The sequence below is a fragment of the Mycothermus thermophilus genome (assembly GCF_041956435.1).
Source record: "Mycothermus thermophilus strain CBS 625.91 unplaced genomic scaffold VTJ04scaffold_6, whole genome shotgun sequence".
NCBI classification, from domain to species: domain Eukaryota; kingdom Fungi; phylum Ascomycota; class Sordariomycetes; order Sordariales; family Chaetomiaceae; genus Mycothermus; species Mycothermus thermophilus.
The window spans coordinates 2,683,519-2,706,921 of NW_027191432.1; the positions used below are offsets into that span (position 1 = coordinate 2,683,519).

The window sequence follows — 23,403 nt, forward strand, 5'->3', positions numbered from 1 at the left end:
ACATCTCGTCAGTCCCATGATACTCCAGTTGCTTGAGAATAGAAGGACCACTCACCCTCTCCATTTGTACAAAAATAGTGCCCAGATTTGTTGCATGCGCCCGTAGGCCCAGCGGTGGTGGCATAACACGAATCGGTGGCGCATTCATATTGTGACGGGCAGCATCCACCACCAAGGTCGGCCGGACACAACGAGTGATCAGCCGGGCACACTCCATTGGCATCACGGCGCGCTGGCCGTGCGAACGGGAACCCGGGCGGCGGCGTCACTTGCGGCGCCGCCTTGGGAATTTGATGCACCAAGTGCGCAATATCTTCTTCCGCCAGCCACCGCCGTTCCACCTCCTCTCCATGCCCGGTCTCCCACCGCGGTTCCAAAGCTTCGCGCGCCGCCGCTACCGATTCATCATGGCCGAGTAACGAAAGGAAAAGCAGCAGGATGCACGACGAGCACGACAGGGCGCTGCGCATGGCGGGCGTCGTCGCTCTGAGCGCTTCGCTCGCAACGGGCGGCGACCTCGGCCCCGGGGTTCTCGGTGCTTATCGGGTCAAGTTTGGCGTCCGAGTAGGGTATCCGGAGGATCCGGGAGGGATAAATCGCCTGGTCTCGACGGCTAGTTACAGCGCAGACGTCGGGGAACGGGCGGCCACGTCTGCGGGCGTCTGAATTGAAGCGCGGGAATTGTCCGTGCCGACGCGCGGCTCTTGAGGTTGTCGTTGTCTCCGACTCTGACGACAAGGCGTCGTCATGCATCGCGGGTTTTCCAGGTTGTTCCGGAGAAGGCTTGGACGAGGCCGAGTGTCCCAACAGACACCGACGTGGACATACGTGCACTCAAAGTCACTTTGGGTTGAAAATGTGACATGCATCAGACAGGCAGGCAGCGCTTTTCTTTGCTGGGCAGCGGGGCTGAGCTCTGCAGGACCACAGCGCCTCCCAGGTGCATCTCACTGTCTCCCTCGCGTGGTCATCAACCCGCCGTTCGGGAGGGACCGACTCCCTATCGTAAAGTGCTGGCGGGGGGCTTAGTTAGCGTCCGCAACCTTCTCCAGCACGGAAGGTGAGGTGTTCCCAGGATAGGGCTGAAACAGCATCCAGAAGAGGTTAGGCCTGCGCCACAGCTAGACACTGGCAATCTGAGTCGTTGATCCTGATGCTTGCTGTCTGATAGGCCTCCATCCGACGTGCTGAGCCTTTCGTAAGTCCTACATACACATGTCCATGTGTCCGTAGTGTGTGGTCTGAGATGCCGTACGACGGCAATGAACAAAATACACCGGGTCGCGAACACAACTTAGGCATACAAATGGCCAAATTACATTGTTACGGGGTAAAGATCTGTTGGAGCTGCCCGTCCAGGTAGGTTCTCAGGATGGGCGGGGGCTTATACGAAGCCAAGAGACGAGGTGTCACGGTGCTCGGGAACGTTCAAACTCCGGCCTGCGTTGCTGATGAATGACACATGAGGGACCAGCTAGACCATGGTCCCCAATCCTCCACGGTCGTACTGGACATCTGCACTGGTACTAACGGTGGTTGGTTGGCTCAAATCTGATCGACTTTGTCATGTTTCCCAAGGGGGCGCTCTGGAGGCCTCGGGGACGATCAAAGGTCAAATAAGACAGGCCGGCGTGATGCTTACTACATTAGATATCGTAGGGATGGTGTCCTCGCTTTCCCGTAGGTGAGGAGAGAAGGCCACAACAAGAGCTGCCTGCCCAGTGTGGAGTGGTCGGAAGGGCGAAGAGGGAATGACAGCGTAGCATTTTGTCCTTCGTCACACCACCAACGGCAGCGGGGGAAACGAGGGCGAAGAGCCCTAGGCGAGAAGGTTGGAGGTAGGACTAAGGCGGGGAACCCGAAACTCAAAGGGCGTCAATCCCCGCCAGTGCATTTCGGCATCTGGTGGACGAGATTCATCGTGTGTTCCCGATGTGGAGGGAATTGTGCAACGCTTCAGAATGTGCCATGTTCTTGTTCATGGTTCGATGGTAGTCAATGCGATGAGGACTCCATTGGACAACTCTGAAGGGCAATCATCTGACTGGCAGCTGGGCAGGACTGGAAACTGTCGATGGTGGAATGGACGGCAAGAGAGGAACGAGACATGACCCAGACGCTTTGCTTCGCAGTGCTCCGTATTAACACTGTGTCTAACACCGTCAATTCGAGAAGCCGACGGGGGGATCACCTTGTCATCAGGCACCAAACATCCAGCACCAAAAACCCGGGGTTTCGATGGCTTCCAGAAGGACCCTGGAACGCAGGGTTGATCCAATGATCGACCCATGGAACGCCCATCAGGAATTGCTTGAAGAGCCGATCTCGACTCTTCGATGGTACCTGTATGTTTACACAGCATTCATTAGCTGTTTATTATAGGTAGTATGTACTTTCTTGGGCACATTTACTCCCACTTTGGACTGCTGTTGGTAAGACCTATTCCGGCACCTCCTGCCTTTCACGTTGATGCAGTCGAACGTCCTCCGGCCCCAGGTCTCTTTCCCGTCCTTGATCCTAACTGACTCCTCCCGGAGTTCAGCACAGCGACAAACACTGACTGCCTGCGGCTCCAGGTTTCCCGAACTCCAGGCTAGATAGGTGCCTCACCGACCTGGGGTATTGACCATCCATGGCCATGGCCCGGATGATGATTTCTTCCGAGCAGGGCAAAGCGGGCAGGGTGGGGCGCACATAGTCCACTCGAGGGCAGAGGGTGGCGGCGAGAATGAACCAGACAGCGGTTGCCAGTTCCTGAGGACGGGAAAAGGCTACATTTAAGCGATAGGCACTGGACGACCCAACAACCCGGCCACGGCAGATGGAGGGAGGTGCTGAGATAAACATAAATGGCGGCTGGTACGGCTTAGGGTTATTCCAGGCCCTCTCGATATGAAGCCGACAGGGAATGACCGAATATGTCCCGAGGTGAAGTCTTCCTGACAGTCTCCCGCACCTGTTCTCTCCCACTCGAATCCTTGGGCACCTAGCTAGCACCCGCCGGCTCAATGTCCGGCTTAAATCGAGAACGGGACCTCTTCCGTAGGTGAGGGAGGCTGTCCACTATTTCTAGCACTGCGCAACAAAACCAAACTTGAGTCGCAACAATTCCCTTCCTTGGTAATCCACTGGGGCTCGATCGTCTTTCTTTTTGTTGTTCCATATTGATGGCTCCCGGTGCGCTGCCCGCCTTCTGGGAGGACCTCGTTCATCCCTCCGCCTAGTACCTATGGGATCTCTCACGGATGGAGTCTGTCTACTACTGTATAGTAGTATGATGTACCCGTCTCATCGGAGTTACCGATCCTAGCCATGTACAAAACGCACGCACAAGCAACGGATAACAGCCAAACGTGACAAGCAATACACGTGGGGCACTTCGCTTCCAAGGCCGAGATCGACCGTTATGAATTCGGAGGACGGCAGATGCATCGCCAAGCGTTTGCATGAACTCTGTTTCCATCCCCCGGACCGTTGAACCCAACATCCCCCCTGACAGTCGGGGTGGGGAGATTTATGAAGAGGGATGGGGAACGTCGCATTGAACCTCAGGCACAAGCTCCGGTCCAGACAAGGTGCCTCTGTCACGATGGCATTCATCCAAACAAAACATTTCTCCAAGTCGGAGTTCGGCAAGCTGCGCACAGGGAGGGGGCGGCAGCCAGCAGCCGAGGTTGGAGACATTGGATGGCGCTGTGTACATACAACGGTATAGTAGTAGTAGCAGCACTCACTCACTGCGGCGAGAGTCTCGATGCGGTGGTGTCCCTGCGTCGAGTGCCTGTTCCCCTCGCCATCACTCCCTCCAAGAGCCAGAAAGAGAACGGAGTCGAGCCCCGGTTTTCAAGTGATTCAACACCCCGCACACAACCCTCCTGCACCACCCCAAGCCTACCGATTGGTTCGTCCCCGCATCGAACAAGGGGGATTCCCTACAGCGAAGCGATCTCCCTGTTTCGGTCTGATGTCTCCGACCGCCGTCACGGGGGCCTTCACCGTGTCTTGATTCACGAGACGCCGAGGGCAACCTTGTATTGGAGAGACACCAAGAGCCGGGTTGCGGCTCCAGCAAGGTTCAGCATCATAACGCTGGATGTCTCCCCACACCGACCCAGCATCGCCGGGCAAGGGTCTATTCTTGCGCGGAGGGCCGTCGAAGGTGATATTTGGGTGGAATCCCTATAAACCGGTCAACACTGAGTCTATTAAGAATCTGGGGAAGAAACATTCTCATCCACCTGGCACCGAAGACCGAGAATGACTCTGCTATTCCCACCTGGACATCAGAACATTTACGGGTCAGATATGGCAACCACTCAGGTTCAGCTTGCACCAACATCTACCAAGATGTTGCTCTACACAAAACTTGCTCCTCCGAAGCAACCAAAACGACGATCTAGAGGAGGTAAGTGGACATTGGCTTTAACCACTCTCTGGCAGGTTGACGACACTGACACGGCCCCAAACAGGTTGTACATACTGGTATGTTGCCATATAGCTTTCCCTCACACGATAAAGTTCATATATCACCAGGAATGGCACTCTGACTTCAGAAAGTAAGGAGAAGGTTCGTTCGGAGCCATTTTATCGTGACGCCATGCACTCCATCCAGCCCCACGCAGACCGAATTTCTCCGGCTGACTCCGCACCCAGAAAAAGAAGTGCGATGAGGCGCGTCCAAAATGTGCGCGCTGTGTCGAGCACGGCGTTGAGTGCAACTATGAGCCCGTCAAACCACGCCAGCGGCGACGGCGAGAAGTCCCCTCCACTACTAGCAAACCCGAGTTGCACTTGATCGGCCATCGGAGGTTGTCTGATGTTAGTGAAGATGGCCCAGAGAGGGTCAAGTATGAGCACGACCATGGCTTCTTTGGTACAGATGCCCTTACTTCACCTACCGACGACTCCTTCCTCTTGAGCCCGATCGAGGGAGGATTTGACGGATTCTCCCCAACTCCCTTCTCGCCGCCGGCGTACGTGATGGGGGGCCAGCCCAGCGCGGATGATAGTGCCCTGAAGGATGACGACGACGAGGATGGACAGCCATCACCAGCGAGCACCAACTCTGTGGTCCCGAGTTCGTCGCAGCCCCTGAGCTCGAGCTTGGCCATGGTCGGGCCGTGCCCTGTTGGCTCACCCGTGGTTGAGTTTTGCACCCCAGCCTTCGCCGAATTCTCGGACCGTCCCAATAGACGAGCACTTGTCGACCACTTCTGCAACGTCCTATCACACCTCATCGTGCTGCGAGAAGAGACGGGAAACCCTTTCCAGCAGCTGGTGCTTCCGCTGACGCGCCGCGATTCACCCGTCACGTATGCCATTCTCGCCCTTGCCTCGGCGCACCTCGAGTACCGCGGCATTGAGAACCCGGAGAAGTCTCTCCACTTTCACAGCATGGCCATCCGCGGCGTTGCGCAGATGATCCAGAATGGCGGAACAAAAACCCGCAGGAACGAAATTCTCGCTGCCATCATGCTGCTTGTGTATTACGAATGCGTGAGTCTGAGTTTGACATCAAGGGGGAAAGGTCTGGGAGCTGACAGCGCCACAGCTTGTCCAAAAGGGCCATCAAAATATCGTGACGGGTCATCTGAAGGGGGCTCTTACCATCATGGATACCGTACCAAATCCGGCTGACAAAACCAGCATCTTTCTGGAGCGTGTAAGCCCTTCCCCCTTGTTGCCCAAGAGTTGGTATACCATCCCTGATCTCACACATCCAGGCGTTCCGTTTCTACGATGTCATCACCGCGTTATCCAACGGGACGGCTCCTCTTTCCACGACGCCCGCGCCAGAGTGCCTCCAGCCTCTCTCACCACTTGGTGCGCCTCCTGTCTCACCCCTGAACAACGTCGACACGCTTTTAGGGATGTCCACGACGCTCTGGCCCATCATCCACCGGCTTGCTGGCCTGCGTGCGCTGAAGAACGAGCTCAGCGCAGCTGTCTCTGCGAACGAGTCGCCCACCAGGATCTCTTCCCTTCGTGCCGAACTCGAAGCGGCCGCTCGCGACATCGAGGCCGCCCTGCTCCAATGGGAACCCCAGCTACCGCCAGATTTCGTCCCGGACAAGCTTGATGTGGATGACGATGTCTCCTCGGTAGGAGGAGGATCATCCCGCTCCGCCAGCCCCTTGAACGACCCATCTTCGCCTGTCTCCCGCAAATCACCCCCAGCTCCCGCACCATTGGACCTACCATCGCCACCACCTCTTCCAACATCCTTTTCTTCACACTCACCACAGCCGCTTCCAATCTCCCCCCTTGTCTCGTCCATTCCTCGGCCCAACGTTTCTTACTCCCAAAACCAAGTCACCATCCTCTCCTCCATCCACCACAACGCCCTTGCCTACCGACACGCCTCCCTCGTGCACCTCTACCGCGCCACCCTCTCGCGGCCGCGATCCGACCCGGACGTGCAGCGACACGCCAGGCTGGCGCTGCGGCATTGTGCGGCGACGGCGCGGCGCGGCGGGCCGGTTGCGGCGCTGCTGTGGCCGCTGTTTGTTGCCGCGTGCGAAGCAACTACGGAGGCGGATAGAGAGCTGGCGGACCAGACCTTTGCCGAGGTAGAGAGGAGGCAGGGGATGAGGAATATTGAACGGGCGTGGGGAATCTTGAGGGAAGTTTGGAAGAGGAGGGGGAAGAAGGAGGATGACGATGGGGTTAAGCAAGAGGATGGGCAAGGGGAACAGGAGGAGGAGGAGGAGGGAGAGGAAGTATGGAGGAGGGTAAGTAGGGAGATGGGAGTGAGTATTGTTTTTGGGTGATGGCCTTACATCCCCAAAAGGAGTAGACGGCGCTTTACCATCAGCACAGACAAGGGGATGGGCTAGGATGCGGAGGCTGTCCAAAGGATGGTTGGCTACTGGCAGTCTTTGACGTTTGTAGGATCAGGGTCAGGTTTCATGGACGGAGTTTAGGGTTGGAAAAGGGGTGGAAGGGGGATGTGGGAACGGGTGTCATTCTGTTCGTTGTATGTATGTAGTAGGCATATTTTGGGGCCTAGCGAAGCCATCTTGACTGTATGTATTTACATGTGTGTGTGGGAGCATCAGGTAGTCGATTGTATCGTCCGGCTTGGGAGTTTGTCCGTCTGGACCGAATGGCCGGATTGTTCCGTCTTTCACAATGCTCGTCGTCATGATTCGAGACTCGGCCTAGTGGGGTGAGCTCCTCTGTAACTGAGGGGTAGTTGTCGTGGTTCAAGTCAACATCATCATGAGGGTCACGTGGTCTCGGGGGGAGACTAGTAAGTGGGAGAGGAAGAATAGCGGTCGAAAGTTGCCATGAACTTCACTCAGGTACCTACTCATCCTTGAAGAACCGAGGCTGAAGACTTCATCGGCGGCTTCGTTTCCTCTGTTCAAGACTTGTTTGAGTACCTAGGTGCTTCAGGTGTGCAGTTGCTGCTTGTTGATGTTCATCCATCCCGCCACCCAGGTTGTGCTGTGGGGCACGGGGGTCGGGAGAAGGAAGAGACCAGGGTCGGGGTCGGAGCGGAGCAACTTCCGTGCTGAAGATCTCATCCATTGGACCCACTCTCGAGGCAGGCTCAAGGGGGGCTCCCTGTCGTGCACGGGCCAATTTTATCTTTCTGCCCTGCGCTTTGTGCGGCTTCGTCGGGTTCAGGGCCGGCTCCTCCACGCCATGCTCGGCCCGCCCTGGGCATCACCAATCCTGCTCTCCCCCAAACACCAGACAACCTGATGAAGGCCAACTGGAACCCACTGGGCACGCACACCGCCTTCATCACATGACAATCCCTCCACAACGGAATTGGGCATCGTCCTTGTCAAAAGCACCACGGTGCTGATCCACATTCAACTCCGTGTCACTCCTCCGTACACTACTCCCTGCTAAGTACGTACCCATGTTGTGGAGTATGCGTGGTACCTATCTCACGCTGGCCTGACGATAACGACCGTAGTAAGCACCGGGCAATGTTCTCGAAGCTCGGGAGCTCTTCGTTACCATGCGTGTTGTTCTGGGATGGATGATGTGACATGGATGGTTGGTCGACTGGTGATATGCCATGGCACAGCCAACCAGAACCAAGCGGTCCGTTCAAGAGCGTGCGACAGAGTGCAACGGCGTCTGGGGAACGAGACGGCAGAGCAGTGAGGGGTTGAGAAGAGAAGGAATCCAGCTGGGAACCTAGTCCGTCCGCACAACCCGGCCAGGGTCGGGCCCCAAGTTGGGATCTGGAAATGGTCAGCCCAGAAGTGCACAAGTCAGCCCTTCTAGATCAGAGTCTTGAAACTTTCCAGATCGAGATTGAGGTTGGTGTGTGGCCTTTGGGCTGTTCGGCTGCTTGGTGGTTGGAGTTGTTGAGGTTGGTGCATTAGTCTCTCTGCCCTGCGGCCTCGCTTCAGCCTGTCGAAGGCAAAAGGTCGAGCAGCCCAACCCATTCTGAGGCAGGCATCGCGGCTTGCTCACGCCGTTCCGTGTCCCCTTCTAGCTCTGTGTTAGGTTTCTGCTCTGCCGGCATCTCCGGGGTGTGATCCCGATTCCTCACCTCAGTCAGTCAGACAGACAGACAGCCAACGTTTGGAACCGAATCTGCTTGGGTTTCCTTTCTTCATTTCTTCTATTTTGCTTCCTCTGGTCTTTTCATCCCGCATTTCTTGTGTGTCACCGTCTGCAACGTCTTCACCCTCTGGCCCCGATACGACCTTGGTAGTGTACACCCTTCCGTGCTGCTGGGCTGGGCTGGCTCGCCGTATTTGGTTGCCAGCAGTGTGCACTTCCAACACAACACGCACTCATACATAGACACACGTCGGCTGCAATCCCGCCACGACGGTTCTTGTTGGGTTGTGGCTTTAGCATTTCGAGTTATCGCCGCTGGGTGCAAGTCACCTTCAGCCGCCTCACACCATTTCTGTCCCTGGCTCTCTGTCTCCTCTCTCCTCTCTCATTCTTTCATCTCGTCGCCCTCTCTACTCTCCTCCACCTTTGCCATCCCCGTCGCCCTGACCTCGGCATTGGTGTCTTCCGCGCAACCATCGACCTCCCATACCGGCAAAACACACCATGTCTTTCTCCGAAACCCCTTACATCTTCTGCAAGTCGTGACCATGCTGTGACCATTATCTTGATCGCCGCTACAACGAGCCGCCATCAGGCCCTGGACCGCTCCAAGCAAATCGCAACGCCAAGCCGACTTGCGCCGCTGCCCACTCCTCCCGGCTCCCCCCGCCGAATCCATACCCCCATCTCTTTCTGCTCTTCCGTCTCTCCTCTTCTTCCTCTTTTTTTCTCCCTCCTGGTTCGGTTATTGCTCTGCCCCTTGAGCTAGAGCCCGGGCATCCTGCCCTCAAGGACTCGACTCCCGAGTCCGTCTCAACGCCGCAAGCCGGCTCATCATGATTTTGCTATGAGGAGCGCTCGAAATGACCACACCCGTCCACCAAGCCCTGCCGCCGCCCAAGCAGATCCGCTTTGTCAACAACCAAGGCCAGCCTCCGTCCAAAAGGCGGAGGATCAATGCAGCGTACGTCAAACTTCCCCGACAAGCCCTTTCCTTCTGTTTTTCTTTTCACGTTCGCCTCCTTGCCCTCCCTCCCTTTCACATCCCTCCATATTGCATGAGCCATCCGGGAGTTCTTGAGATTAGTCGCTGCTGTGTTTTAATCACATGACATAATTCTGAGATGACGCCAGATGCTTGACGTGCCGAAGGAGGAAAACACGATGCGCGGGCGAGAAGCCTGACTGCTCAACATGCAAGAAAAATGGCCATGTTTGTCTGGGGTATTCGGACGTTCCCGAGCGGAGGAGGGAAGACAGGAGGAATGATGGCTTTGTCATGGTGAAGACCGAAGGCACCGACACGCCTTTGGCAAGCAACCGACATGTGAACGGCTATCTACATGAGCACCGTGACAGTGCCGACGGCGCCCAGGATCGCCGCCGATGGGTCCACAACACCGGCCCTCCGCCTCCTCCCGCCGGCTTCGTTGATGACGCATTCTCCCACTCCGACTCCCGGTCCAGCACCACCGTGACTCCGGGTCGCCAACCCGACTCCGGAGGCTGGGACCAGGACAGCAAGCAAGCGTCTCCCAAGGATGGTCGGCATTCCGATCCACCCCAAAACCACGTGTCTCACTCAGAAGACCGGAGGACCAACAACCGTTCGCCTCTTCACTTAGAGCGCCATCGCGTCCCTTACTTCCGCTACTTCGGACCCACTGCCATTGTGCCCGGCTTCAAGCAGATGGTTGTGCAGGTCTACCGCGACAACAGGCGCAGAAGTCGGGGGGGTTCGCTTTCGGTCGCCTACGGCTCCCCGCTTGGTCATGGTCCTTCACAGGGCCATGCCCCATGCGAAGGCGATTTTTCGGATAACCTCGAGGACCTCCCAGTCTACGATGTCAACAGCTCGGCCCCCGTCCATCCCCTCATCATCTCCCTTGTGGAAACCTTCTTTCTTTACCTGGGATGCAACTACCACTTCCTGCGAAAGGACCGCTTCCTGCGTTTGCTGAAGGAGAAACGGGTCGAACCTATCCTGGTTGATGCTGTCTGCGCACTTGCGGCGCGCTTTTCGAACCATCCCGTCTTCACTAACGCTCACGGCGGAAAGATGAAGCGGTCCGAGTACGGCCACGTCTTTGCTCAACGGGCCAAGGCTGCTACCGTTGATACCTTCCCGTGCCCCTCGGTCGCCGCTGTCCAAGCCTGCCTGCTGATGGCCTACGAAGGGTTCGGCGCGGACCAGGACAGTGCCCTATGGATGTACCTTGGTATCGCCATCCGCATGGCAGTGGACCTTGGCCTCCAGAAGATGGAGGGAGTCAAGTACCAGGGCGAGCGCGACCCCTGGTACACACGCTATTGGAGTCGCAAGTCGGACGGCTCTGACAAGCACAGCGAGCAACAACAACTCAGCGAAGAAGAGCAAAAGGAAGTGGAACAAGAACGCATAGACACCTTTTGGGCCGTTTTTGTGCTCGATCGTGTCATCTCGTCGGGCACCGGCCGGCCTGTCACTTTCCGTGATGACGATTTCGAGCTGTCTCTTCCCCCACACACCTTTGACCCCTTGACGAATCGTCCTGCTCCGTTCCCCCCATTCATCGAGATCATCCACCTGTATGGTCGTGCCTCGGATGTGTTGAACAACATCCGTGACGCCAATGACCTTACAGAGGAGAAGATGAACAAGCTCAAGATCATGGAGCGCGACCTTACCGCCATCTACCAGAAGCAACATCCTGACCTTCACTTCAACGCTGCCAATTTCCGCGAGTACGTCAGGCTGAACCAGGGAACCACATTTATCCTGTTGCACTTCTGGTTCCACGCTTTGGTCATCATCCTGCACCAGCCCACCCTCTTGACCCCGTTCCACAACATGAACCCGACCCTGCTGCTGGCCAACAGCTCCGAATATCCCAATAGCCGCGAGCTCTCCATGTCAAGCGCCAAGACCATCGCCGACATTCTCGCTTTTGCAGAGCTAATCGACCCTAAAAGCTTGATTGGGAATCCTTTTACATCGCAGCCCATCTACATCGCCGCCTGTGCCTTTCTGATGGAGACGGTCGCAAACACGTCGCAGCCAGCATCCCGTGCGACGTCACCTACCCCCGAGATGCGAAATGACAACTTCAAATCGCCGCAGGCCAAGAGCAGCACGGGTCACGAGTCCCGCCCGGCAAAGCATTCTATTCTGGCGACAGCGGCCAACCAGAACTACCAGCGCTGCTATAAGTCCCTTCAACAGTTGGAGCAGTACTGGGGCGGCGTTGGATACATCCTCACGGCGCTGGACCAAAAGTCAAAGGGAATTTGGGACTGTGAGACTTACACCACCGAGGAGTGGGAGGCCGTCATGTTGTCACGCCGGGGACCCCTCGCGCGTTTATCGGGCCTAGAGAACCCTGCATCGCCCAAGGCGACAATTGCTTGCTCGCTTACCGGCACGACCAACTCTCCCAACACCAATCTCACCGTCCTCTTCCACCCAGCGCCGGCACCTGGGGCTGCAGGTCCTGCGCCACCTGGCCCTGCCCCGCCCGTATCCCAGCCAACTCCGCCTCCTGCTCCGACCCCTACATCGGCACCGACACCACCAGGGAACATGATTTATGATCCCATCCGGCAGAGCATCCCAGAGACCTCGACTCCTTCTTACCCCCCGGCGTTTCCGCAACCCAACATGTCGGCCGTGAGATACCAACCGCACCCGTCCAAGGTGCGCGGCATATCACAATCTCCAGCCGCGAGCAAGTCAAACCTCAAGTATGAGTCGCCGTCACCTGCCGAGGCGACTCACACCGGCCCGCTCGAGACCAAGTCCAACATGTACGGAGCCGGAACGCGGTCAAGCCATGTCCCGCTGCACATTACTTCTTCGTATAGCAGTCACCACTACGACTCCATGAGCCAAGACAGCTCGCCATCAACCGCCACGCCGTCGGACACGGGTATGGCCCACCACCACCACCAACAACACTCGGTACACGGCCACAATAATCACGGTCAGCAAGACGGACAAGACCACGACGGCGGCGACATGGCCCAGAATAACCGCGACACCGACTACGATGCCGACTTCTCCCAGAGCGGCCTGGCGTCTGGCTCGTACTCGTACACGGCTGCCTCGACGCCCATCAACAACGACATGATCACGCTCAACAGCCAAGAGGTCAACTTTGGGATGCTCGGCCTCGAAAACGACATGATGCCGCCTTGGCTTGAGACGTTGCCGATTGACGTGCTCGGGGGGTTGATGGATGGGATTATGGGGGCTCATCAGCACATGGGTTAGCAGCGGGTAGGGTTCTTTGGGTGTCGGGTATTATGACTCATGACTTTGGAGTTGGTCGGTTGCTGTTCTGGCGGGTTATTGCACTTGGTGGTTTAGTTGCTTTGTTCTACTACTGTTCTTTTTTCTATTGTCCATGTTTCGTTGATCTTCTCTTTCCGTCTTTCTGCAGGACAGGGAATGAGTGGTATTTCTCTTGGGCTTTCATTTCACGAGGAGCCCTGACGTCGCATATACAAGGTGGAACCACCGTTTTGTGGGCATTTGATGTGTTGCTGCCGAAATATGAGGAAGATTGAGCATGGAACGATGAAAGGCTGGCGGGGAGAGGCGTTTTACATGATTTAAGAGCTCGCTTCTGTTCAATTGCTGGTTTTTGTGTTTTATGCTTTTCTCAACGCTTAGTCATGGTCTCAACAGGGGATGGTAAAGATGGATGATCACCTGGTTGTGGATACAGGGGATTCGGCGTAGATGGGAGGGCTGAACAAGGAAAAACAGGATGGTTGGAAGTTGGAGACTGGGGGTTCGATGGGCAGGAGGGAGAATGGGATGAGAAAGACTGGATGGCTAGGTCAGGGAGTTAGTTGTCTTTGGTTCCGAATTAGCTGTTGGCCTCGTTCGGTCCATAGGTACCTTAGGTATGGAATCTGAGTTTTCTGAATGGGGTTGAGCACATTGACTCTGCCAGTTTCCGTGCGTCCATGGGTTCAGGTGGGTTTTGGTTAAGACTTCCCGGCTGCAGACAGCCGCTACTTCGACAATCTCAGGCACACCTACCTACCTTACGTACTCTACCTAGGTACCTACCGTATCTTCTCCCACTCCGGACAGAATTTCAGGTTGAGGTTGAGCCTTGAGGCTCAAGGACAACTGGTACGTACCTCTCTACCCCAACGGACGCTGGAAGTCTCTTGCTGCATTCCAGATTCTACCACCTATGAGTGTCGGGTACCTGAACCGGCATGTTGACCTCCGTTCCTGTTTATTTGCGCCTGAGGTGGGACGTATGTACATAGCTTCCCTGTCGGCCAGGGATCTTTGTGACCTTTCTCCACTCCAGCAAACAACGGGAAGGCGGGACTTTCTCAAGCCAAGAAGCATTTTTGACCCTGGGCCTAGGTATGAGAACCTTCACCCTGTCTTCATTGCAGACTGACCGAAAAAGCACGGAACCGGGAGCTATCCTCAACGACCATCATCTTGCCTGGACCACTTATAAGCGTGTATCAGCATTGCAAACAAGACACCAATGCCGTGGCCTCTTGGCTTGCGTCGACGGCGAGGGCTTACGGATATCCAGGCGATCCTCTGGCCTCGGGATCATGGGATGCACAACCGCTAACGAAGAACGGCCGGCTGAACGGCATATCGCGAACACAACAAGCCCCCGCCGAGCAGCAAGATGCAGTGAAATCCCCAAAGTACATTGTCGCACTCAGAGACTTCCTTCCCTTGGCCAAGTTCATCACCGGCAAACTCGGCGCGAGCGCCTCTGTTCCCGATGCCTTCGTACACGCCATCGATCGGCTTATCACCACCCGCTTCAACTTCGGAACACGCTTGGCTGAGCACGGAGCCAGGCTGGATCAGAAGGCAGACGCCAACCATGGACACTTTGTCGGCACTCTGGAAGAAGTCCGCGATACGCTGCGGCGCTGTGTACCATCCACTGTGGATTCCCAGCTAGACCCTCGAGGAGTTCATCAACCGCGTATACAAGCTCACCACAGCCTCAACGCCTGGTGATGAGAACTATCGCCGAAGGCCCATTGCCATCGACCGAATGAACGCCGGGTCATTGAAGAGTGATGTATAGGTTGATATTGTCTAGACAAGCCGCTTGACAGAACACCTCCAGCTCATTGTGGAGAATGACCACAAGACGCTACGAATCTTTGGCTACCCATCCTACCTCAACATGTGCCCGAATGCTCTGAATGCCAACAAGCAAAGGCCGGGTGAGGAGAGGTGGAATATCAGCAGGCTGAACCATACCACAGCGGAAGCGTTGGCCCTGCAGGTCCCGCGTTACCCACATACCAATTTGCAACTCAAACTGACTGGAGGGTTCTCAGTGGTTGTCTCCCACCAGCGCTTATCAGGAAACTTTCAGAACATACGGGTTACTATTCCCCCAACTTGACTCTGCTTCAAAAGCGATCATCAAGGAGACCGCAGCCCCAGATACCTCTTTTCACAGTACCTACTCGGGCCTGTCAACGGGTGACGAGACTCGCAAACCTCAAACCATTGGTGACCTCTACAATAAGTTTCCGTACTGGGCGCATCGTCTCGAGGCTCTGTGGGAAGAGGTCGAACACCCACGGCCAGTGACGTGGGTCGAACGCTGGGTCGACAAACGAAAGGACCAACGCTGGGCTACGTGGTGGGTAGTGATAGGCTTGATGCTCACAGCTCTGTTTGGGTTTCTCACAACAGTCCTTGGGGCATTGCAGGTCTGGATCTCGTACCGCGCATGGAAGGACGGAAACTAGGCGAAGTGATTCCAAAAACCAGGCTGGGGGGATCTGGAGAGTTGCTCTAGAGAACTATTGAAGGTGTTAATCTGGTGGGGCTATTCTAGTAACTCTCGGGACCGAGACATGGATGAAGTGGTGGTGAACAGAGATGTAGTGTTCTTGACCTTGATATAAGTTTACGAATGGGATCTCTTACGAATATATTAGTCGTTCATTCGATTGATTCGAGCCTGTGCTGTCAATCATTTTTACCCATTATTGTTCTGAGTACAATCTAAAAATCCCCAATCAGACAGCAGACGTTTCTCCGGGAATGTTGAGGATCGTTTAAAAATGATGAAGGACGCTCCTCCCCCCTTGCTCTGCGCTTGCGGTCGATCAACTCTTTGATGTCTTGACGGTCTGATGCTGACACAGAACTCACGACTCGGCCTTCAAGCAGAGCCCTCGCATCTTCTCCTGACCGCGAACGGCGGTCATACTCGTTATACCATCTCCTCAGGTTCGCCAAGGCTTTCATGAGTGGCGGTAGATTGGAATCGTCCAACGACAAATGGCTCAGAGTCGGAGCCTGCAACAGCCGTTCAAACTGGTTGTAGCTCTTACAGAAACTGAAAAGCTCTGCCAGAGCCAGTTCGAGCGACGGAATTTGCCTCTTGGCCTTCCACAACGTTGCTGTCATAACGGGTGCGTCCGATACCGAGGCCAACAATATATCAGAGTCTAGGCCGTCGATGAGGAATTGCGCGATTGTGCCCGAGTCATACACGGGATCGCTGCGGATAACCAACTCCAGGTAGCACCGCAAGGGGGACGGAAGGGCCACTTCGAGTCCATGTTTCTCCTGGATCTCTTCCTTCATTTGTTGGAGCTGTACGTGCGCAGGGACCAAGTAGACGGTGCCATGTCTGGTCGCGGCCGTCACCGTCCCTACCCAACGCTCCGCTCTGTCAACGGCCCATGATCCAGAGTCACCTGCTTGCAAGCCACGGGTGTTGTCGTCTAGCATCACGGTCCAAACTTCGATTGGCGTGGCGCCACTGAACGACACAAACGCAGGACTGGCGCATAGAGTACCTGAGACTCTGTCACTAGAACCCGTCAAGATTTGGGCGGGAAGTTTCTCGAGCTCCTCCTTGTCGAGGCACTCGGTAATAAACTCTGTTCCCCAAAATGGTACGTCGACAGCATTCGGTAAACACTGTCCTCTTCTAAGAGGAATTAGTTTCCAATCGTCTCCACGCTCCGGATAGGAGGTTTCAAACGCTTTGGAGGATCGAGTCCGCCACAGATTTGGGGTGCCATTATGCTGTGGCGCCACTCTTGGTTCCCAGGATGTGGGCTGACGCTTCGGGATCATGTCGTCGAGGATCAGTACGGGCCATGCATCATCCTTGACGCCATCCAAGTCGAATAGCGGAACACTGTCCGCAGACCAACTGTATGGGTTCGCCATCGCTGCATTTCCACCACCGCCGTCATCGTTGGGAATAATATCTGAACCGTGGAGTGAAGTCATCCCATAGAGTCTGCTGCCAACCCGGATGATTCCTCCAATGGTAGAGAAGGTGGGTGACTGGATGTCTGGGGACTTGACTGGCGTGCCGCACAGAGTACCTCCTGGTTTCTTGCAGATGTAATATGCCCTGCCCGCCATCCTTTGGATCAGAGACCCTTCGAAGCAAAGTTTCACTGGAGAATACTGATTCCGGATGTGTGCTTGGCACATAAACTCATGGAATGTCTTGATCTCCTGATCGGAGCACAAGCCAGTGATGTTTATGCCGGTAACGCTGGAGGGGAAGGTGGTGTCTTTCCACCACAGAGCCAGCTTCGAGACGTCCAGTGACTGGCTCTCTGGCGATAGCTTGACGAGGCTAATTGCAATGGTTGGCAAGGGGTTTCTGGGGAAAACGGCAGTCCTGTTCTCCGCATATGCCTTCTGAAACTTTCGCAGTACAGCTTCTTCCTCTTGAGTAAACTTGTCCGCTCGTTCTGTTTGGATGCCGATCTCAGAACTAAAGACGAACCACCGCGTCCTGTGCTCATGGGGAAGAGCCTCACAAACATGGCCACGACTACCCGAAGGTGAGTTTGTGAGAGAGGATGGGTCTGGCACAGCCTTAGTCTCTCTTGTCTTGAGTGTTCAATTGGTGTCGACTTCGGTGAGGCGGATGTCCTTTGGAACTGTAGAGGGGGTTGTTCCGAGTTCTGGAGAAAGAACCGAACTCGTTGCAGTAGCTGAGGGTGGTTTTCTGAGTACATTGGCGCCATCGATTGCATGGTAGGTGTTGGGTAAGATTTCGGAAGAATGTGTGTCGCGAATCTCGACCTCGCTCATATCCTGTCTCAGACGCTCTGGGAGCACCGCCTCCTCTACAACGTCATTTGAGGCCCCGTCCATGGTGGTGACGTTGACGATTGCGCGATGTAATGTGCGTGGAATGACACCAACGCGAAGCTGTATATTTGAAGATCATCACTAGTACTGCATAACAGTGAAAGCTTGCATGGGGATATCGGTAACAGCAGGTTTCTCGAGGTGCTTGCGCAAACTCGATCGACCTGATGGGGTGCCTGATGTGCTTATGTCAGATGCTATGTCCTGGGATTGCTGTTGGAAGACAGGGTACCTCGGCTTCCTCGGGTAGACAGTCAATGGCTGACACTTCACCTGCGATCGAGCCCCTCATGGTTTCCAGGCCGAAAAGAGTATAAGTCAGTAAAATCCCCAACTGTCTTGCCCTCTACCAGGTGGTTCTGAGCTGGAAGACAAAGAGAAACCCTTATTAAACCCTAACCCAACGTCCCTCCTCGCATCAGAGACCCCAACCTACCACAAGTCAAATAATGTGCCCATATTGGTATTAGAGCAATGCTTTCCCCTTCAACCTCCAAGTCTGATCTCATGCTTTATCATCACACATAACCTGTTGGTCTCATTCAATGAGACTGGCTGAAGGGGAACGGAGGGTTAGGGTTCCTTCCGTTGCCCTGCCAAAACCCCCAACCCCTGAACCGAATCAACAAATGACATCAGGAAGCTTTTACCAATGCTCGCAAAGACATCAAGCATCTAACCGCCTTCGGAATCACATGCGTCTCAAGCCTCGAAACGAAGTAAACTCTTATTATACGTACATATGTTGGATGAGAGCGTCGTCCCCCGCACCGAGTACCTCCCCAGCACCACTCAATGGATCACTGTAACGTCATCCGGAAGTCGGCAAACCGGGATGTTACTGTGACGTCGTGGAGGGCGCCGAACCGTCTGATTATCCGGCTGCCAAAAGACCGGAGTCTGTCCGGGAAATACTCCGTATGTACCTGGGTAGGTAACAGACCGTCTTCAAGACGTACTCCGTACTCCGTGGCGTAAAGAGAGATGAGAGAGGGTGATAATCGCAGCATAGAAGCATCCTTGGAGGTTTGACCAAACATGCAAACGGTGTCACTTAACTCGCTGTGCGTAGCCAAACAGGAAATGCATCCATTAGCAGAACGAACCGCTTGAAAATGTGCAATGATCCAGATATAATCTGATATATATGTACAACCAACCCACTACCAGCCCAGGAACCCTTTTTCTCAGTCTAGGCCTTTGAACCTTCCAGGCCCTCCATCTCACCTCAAACCTCAAACTCGGCGCCCAAAGATCCGTGCTCATAAATACCCCAAGTATCAAAATGCCACCCTTGTGCGCCCATCTCTCTGCGAACCCAAGCTGTCATCAAAAACTTTCCCCACAACCTTTTCAGAGCTGGGCCTGCGCCTCCCCAATCCTCTTCGTCACAAACGCGCCAAAATACCTATTCAGCGCGTCCACCGTCGCGCTCCCCTCCGTCAGCGCAACCACAATACCCACATACCCATCCGGTCTGACAACCACCACGCCGCCGCGCTCCTCATCGAAGCCCATCTTGGCATGCGCCGCGGCGCTGGCGTCCGGCACGCGCCTGTCCCACCTGTCGTCGGCGTAGATGTGGTCCCTGTACCGCGCCAACAGCGGGGGCACGTCGCGCGTGATTTCGATCTCGGGCCGGCGCGCGGCGAAGATGGTGCAGATGGTAAAGAAGTGCGAGTGCGGGTTGTGCTTCTCGTGGTGGGTGACCTTGTCGGCGTCGGGGCGGGTGTAGGCCGAGTAGAAGCTTCCGCGGCGGCCGAGGTGGTCGGCAAAATCGCGCAGCGCGCGGGCGGTAACGGAGGGTTTGCCCGCAAAGACGAAGATCCGGAATGCGCCGTTGAGGGGAACCTCCTGTTCCAAGTGGACGACGTTGGCATCGACGACGCGAGTGACGTCAGCGATTCGGAAGAGGCGACCAGGGACAAGTTTCGTGGAAGCTGGATGGATGACTGAAGACTGGGCCGGGTGCGAGGGTGACCAATTGAGGGCGTTAGGCTTGTAGAAGACGCCGTAGCCGGAGGTGAATTCGCAGGCCTCCTTGAAGGTCTTGATGAATTCGTTTTCTTCGGTAGCGGCGCTTTGATTGGCGGCGTCGGAGTGATTGCTGGCGGCAGCGACTTCGTTGGCTTGCGGCGGGCGCTCAGAGAAGAGCTTGGCGTACTTATTGTCGAAGGCGAGAAGGGTCTCGGCGACGTCTTTGCGCTCCGGCTCGTAAGTTTCGAGAAGGCTGCGCTTAGCAAATCCCGCTTCGACAGCGTGGATCTTCCAGGCGAGATTTAGGGCGTCAAGGAAAGCCGTGTTCATCCCCTGGCCGGCCTTGGGCTGTGACAGGGTCAGTTTCGTGACTTTGAAGTTGCAACCTAGATAGGTTCAAAGAAACTTACGCTGTGGGTGTGGCAAGCATCGCCGCCTAGAAAGACACGGTGATCGAGCGTGTACCTGTCAGAAATACCCTGGCCGATGGGGTAGACGGAGTACCACTCGACGCGCTCCCACTCAATCGAGTAGGGCTGCAGAATCCGCTTTGCCGAGGCCTGCACCTCCTCAGCGGTGGCAGTCTTACGGGGGTTGAAATCTGGGTCGGAGGATGAAGCGATTTGGATGTAAAGGCGGACCATGTTGTTCTCACGGGGGATGACCATGATGGAGCCGTGGGCGGAGTGAATCGTGCATTTCATCTGGGTACCTCATGTTAGGCTTTTTTTCCTTGTCTTCAACTTTCGTCATCACGTGCAGACTAACCTTGATATCAGGAAAGTCTGTCTTCACAACGCCGTCCATGACACCCCAGACATAAGAAATGGGGTCCTTGTGCCGGACGCCAATCTTGAGCTGGTCGCGAATGAAGGAGCGAGCACCCTCGCCACCAAACAGGTACTTCGCCTTGACCGTCTCCTTGGCGGTGCCGTCCACATGCTCCAGGTCGACCGTGACAGGGTAATCCGGGTCCGCATTCTCGTCCGAGGTAAAGCCTTTAATGGTCCAAGGCCGCTGGATGTGGGTGTTGTGCTTTTCGAGGTCGGCGATGAAAACGCGCTCAATATAGCCCTGATGGAGGAGCGTGGTAAAAGGGTACCGGGCGTCAATGAAGCTGGGGCAGCTGGCCCAGGTGCCGGTGCGCACGATGCCGCGGCCACTCTTTGGCGGGTCCCAGAAAGCGACCTCGTAGACTCGCGCAGGCTTGTGGGCCATGATAGCCGACTTGAGGCCCATGTTCCGCAGCAGGTCGAGAGACCGGGGCTGAATACCATCAGCGCGGCCCGTGGGTGTGGGCTCGGCGCGGTTGTCAATATGCTTGATCTTGTAGCCCCACCTCGCCAGACAAGTTGAAAGCATTAAGCCCACGGGGCCGGCGCCGACAATAACTACGCATACGTGTTAGAAGCTGGCTGTCAGATGTGATACAGGGACTTCTGCGGCATACCGATGTCATAGTGGTTGGCACTCGGGTGCCTGTCTGGTCGGAGGGCCATCTTGTGTTCTGGGGAGGAAAGCAAAGAAGCAGGAAACCAACAGATAAGAAAGGGGTATCACCAAAAGAGAGGGGTAGCAGGGGGATAGAGATCGGGGATGAGAAGGAAGGTTGGAGAATGAGATGAAGAGGGTTCGGATGGGAACAGCAGATGAAAAGAGGTTGAAGAAGGCAGCCAGGAGGTTCGGATGAGATATTTGAAGACCAAAGTGGCCCTAGGTTTACCAGGATCCGGGTTACGAACCGAAAGCTGGGACGGATCGAAGGTAGGCGGACGCGGACTCGTCTCCAGGCGATGAGGCGCGGCGTGCGATGGCACGAGCGGCCAGGAGCGGCAACAAGTTCGGGAAGATGCCAAACCGGGGTAGACGAGTCGGCGTGGACTCCTGTGCCTAAAGAAAGCGAGGGCGACAGCAACGGATGAACTGCGCCCACGTTTGGACTAACTTATGGGGTATCGGGGCCGGACGCCGGCAAGGCGGGCGGCTGTTCGGTGACCCAAAAGCCAGATTAGAGGAGCTCCAGAAGCAAGCTAAGAGCGTCTCGTTTGCAACCTCGTGCTCTACGGAGTATGGGAGTACAATTTTGGATTTTGGTCAGACACATGGCCAGGGCTGACCACCCCAAAGTAGGAATGGTTTTGCGAGGATGATCCAATCCCCCATTGAATGGCTCTGCGTCAGTCCTGGGCAGCTGTCGGAGGCAGTGTGGGGGGAGAAAGGATGCCTCTGAAGGGGTGTTGTTGTGACTCTGGCGGGCCATCCGGGCCGTGTCACGGGTCCGGCGGTGCAGCATTTTTCCTTCCAGACATCGGCTGGAGACGCGTCTTGGCAGGCCCGACAAAGCAGAAGACAGCGACGGCGAGGGGGATCCAAGCTTCGGGACTTGGGCTCGGGAACGAAGAGCGGGGCCGTTGTGGGCCCAGCCACGGCTCGACGGGTCGGGAGCGAAGTGAACATGTCGATCTGCTCTGCATCCATCATCCGCCATCATCCATTCGAGCGGCTGTTTTTAAGGTGGCCTCGCGTGCTCTCGCGTCGGTGCATGGCGGCGGATGGCGTCTTGGTGCTGTTCCAGTTCTTGGTCCAGTTCCGGTTCCCGAGAGCACAAAGAGTCGTGGCTGGCCGTCCGTCTGGAACGTCAGCAGGGATTCCACCATCCATCATATGGACCTGATATAAAATAAGCATGTGCATACAACAGTTCTTTCTTGTCAAAGCATGGGGAGTTAGTGTACCATCCCGGGAAACATCCAGAGTTGAAGTATGCTGTTCTCCTCTTCACCGTTGAAAAAGACAGCTGCTCCGCTTAACTTGTCGTGTCTTTCGCAACGCGACAGCCAGGATGTCCGGTTGACATACCGCCCTGGAGTTCCATATCCGAGACCAGCGCCGGCGACATCCCGTCCCCGCAAGCCGGTGTCCCCACCCTGCCGTGGGAGGTTGATGATGCCAAGTCCTGCACCAAGTTGAGCCGATCTGGGGATGCCCAACGCTTGCTTGGCGCCCACAATCAGCCGCATGCTGACGACGGTGGGCCCCATTGGAAATTTGAGGTTGTTGTCAAGTCTTCCTGTCCTGGACGAAGACGGCCGGTGCTTGTTGTCTGTGGTTTGGTTTCTTACTGACAGTCTTCGAGCTGATCGAGTCAGTCGCCCTTGAATTCCCGGGAATCGTATCCGTAGCAGACACCCGAGCTTGGCCAGCCGTTGTATTTGAGCATCGCCGTTGTAGTTGTAAAGACCCATAAAAAGAGGTCTCGTTGGCTTGAAGTTTCGCATGATGGGCAAGTTCCGACCTGTCGTCTGTGCAGGTGTTACTGCTTCATGTTGGCCAAATGTTCTCTCTTTTCGTGTACTTCTTCCTGGCTGGGTGTCTGAGGAGGTTGTCGGATCAAGGTGTGCTCAGAGAGCCAAGGTGGCAGGTAATTCCTAAATAGAAAAAACACCTGGGATATAATCTCCTAGCTATCTGTACTACGTTCTGGTCCTCTTTCAAGGTCCAGGTTGAAAGGTCAAAGGGATAGCGCCTTACCTGCTTCATTCTTGGCTCTTGATGACAAACAAAGAAGTCTGTCTAATACCTCAGAAACCTTGCATCAAAATAATGCATCCATGCCCTCCTCATAATGAATACTTGAGGAATTCACGTCAACACCCAAAAGCAGCAAGAGCATAGTGTTTGCAGCTTACATCATAAACGCCTTGCTTGTTGTGTTGGTGAGTTGCTGTCCTCTATACTTTCGCTTAGCCCAGCCACAAAACGTG

General features: G+C 55.5%; 10 protein-coding genes across 10 annotated transcripts; 4 read left to right on the plus strand and 6 right to left on the minus strand.

Annotated features, from left to right (window-relative positions):
• Positions 1-438: 438 nt before the first annotated feature.
• On the plus strand, positions 439-666 carry VTJ04DRAFT_9371 (uncharacterized protein; the record flags this gene model as incomplete). Its single annotated transcript, XM_069367911.1, has 1 exon — positions 439-666. The coding sequence occupies one exon, from the start codon at positions 439-441 to the stop codon at positions 664-666; it is 228 nt and encodes a 75-aa protein (XP_069216192.1).
• A 1,872-nt stretch (positions 667-2,538) lies between these two features.
• Positions 2,539-2,847, minus strand: VTJ04DRAFT_9372 (uncharacterized protein; the record flags this gene model as incomplete). Its single annotated transcript, XM_069367912.1, has 1 exon — positions 2,539-2,847. One exon carries the CDS (start codon positions 2,845-2,847, stop codon positions 2,539-2,541), a length of 309 nt encoding a protein of 102 aa, XP_069216193.1.
• Positions 2,848-4,347: 1,500 nt separating this feature from the next.
• On the plus strand, positions 4,348-6,770 carry VTJ04DRAFT_9373 (uncharacterized protein; the record flags this gene model as incomplete). The annotated part of the gene is made up of 6 exons (XM_069367913.1): positions 4,348-4,405; positions 4,470-4,482; positions 4,558-4,567; positions 4,660-5,496; positions 5,552-5,662; positions 5,724-6,770. 6 exons carry the CDS (start codon positions 4,348-4,350, stop codon positions 6,768-6,770), a joined length of 2,076 nt encoding a protein of 691 aa, XP_069216194.1.
• Positions 6,771-9,395: 2,625 nt separating this feature from the next.
• VTJ04DRAFT_9374 (uncharacterized protein) lies at positions 9,396-12,781 on the plus strand (the record flags this gene model as incomplete). The annotated part of the gene is made up of 2 exons (XM_069367914.1): positions 9,396-9,496; positions 9,667-12,781. The coding sequence occupies 2 exons, from the start codon at positions 9,396-9,398 to the stop codon at positions 12,779-12,781; spliced, it is 3,216 nt and encodes a 1,071-aa protein (XP_069216195.1).
• Positions 12,782-12,813: 32 nt separating this feature from the next.
• On the plus strand, positions 12,814-13,077 carry VTJ04DRAFT_9375 (uncharacterized protein; the record flags this gene model as incomplete). The annotated part of the gene is made up of 1 exon (XM_069367915.1): positions 12,814-13,077. The coding sequence occupies one exon, from the start codon at positions 12,814-12,816 to the stop codon at positions 13,075-13,077; it is 264 nt and encodes an 87-aa protein (XP_069216196.1).
• Positions 13,078-14,119: 1,042 nt separating this feature from the next.
• Positions 14,120-16,123, minus strand: VTJ04DRAFT_9376 (uncharacterized protein; the record flags this gene model as incomplete). The annotated part of the gene is made up of 2 exons (XM_069367916.1): positions 14,120-14,428; positions 15,686-16,123. The coding sequence occupies 2 exons, from the start codon at positions 16,121-16,123 to the stop codon at positions 14,120-14,122; spliced, it is 747 nt and encodes a 248-aa protein (XP_069216197.1).
• A 1,284-nt stretch (positions 16,124-17,407) lies between these two features.
• On the minus strand, positions 17,408-17,665 carry VTJ04DRAFT_9377 (uncharacterized protein; the record flags this gene model as incomplete). The annotated part of the gene is made up of 1 exon (XM_069367917.1): positions 17,408-17,665. The coding sequence occupies one exon, from the start codon at positions 17,663-17,665 to the stop codon at positions 17,408-17,410; it is 258 nt and encodes an 85-aa protein (XP_069216198.1).
• Positions 17,666-18,716: 1,051 nt separating this feature from the next.
• On the minus strand, positions 18,717-18,992 carry VTJ04DRAFT_9378 (uncharacterized protein; the record flags this gene model as incomplete). The annotated part of the gene is made up of 2 exons (XM_069367918.1): positions 18,717-18,842; positions 18,897-18,992. 2 exons carry the CDS (start codon positions 18,990-18,992, stop codon positions 18,717-18,719), a joined length of 222 nt encoding a protein of 73 aa, XP_069216199.1.
• A 23-nt stretch (positions 18,993-19,015) lies between these two features.
• Positions 19,016-21,138, minus strand: VTJ04DRAFT_9379 (uncharacterized protein; the record flags this gene model as incomplete). The annotated part of the gene is made up of 4 exons (XM_069367919.1): positions 19,016-19,987; positions 20,050-20,343; positions 20,408-21,030; positions 21,090-21,138. The coding sequence occupies 4 exons, from the start codon at positions 21,136-21,138 to the stop codon at positions 19,016-19,018; spliced, it is 1,938 nt and encodes a 645-aa protein (XP_069216200.1).
• A 1,010-nt stretch (positions 21,139-22,148) lies between these two features.
• On the minus strand, positions 22,149-22,680 carry VTJ04DRAFT_9380 (uncharacterized protein; the record flags this gene model as incomplete). Its single annotated transcript, XM_069367921.1, has 2 exons — positions 22,149-22,269; positions 22,499-22,680. 2 exons carry the CDS (start codon positions 22,678-22,680, stop codon positions 22,149-22,151), a joined length of 303 nt encoding a protein of 100 aa, XP_069216201.1.
• Between the last annotated feature and the right edge of the window lie 723 nt (positions 22,681-23,403).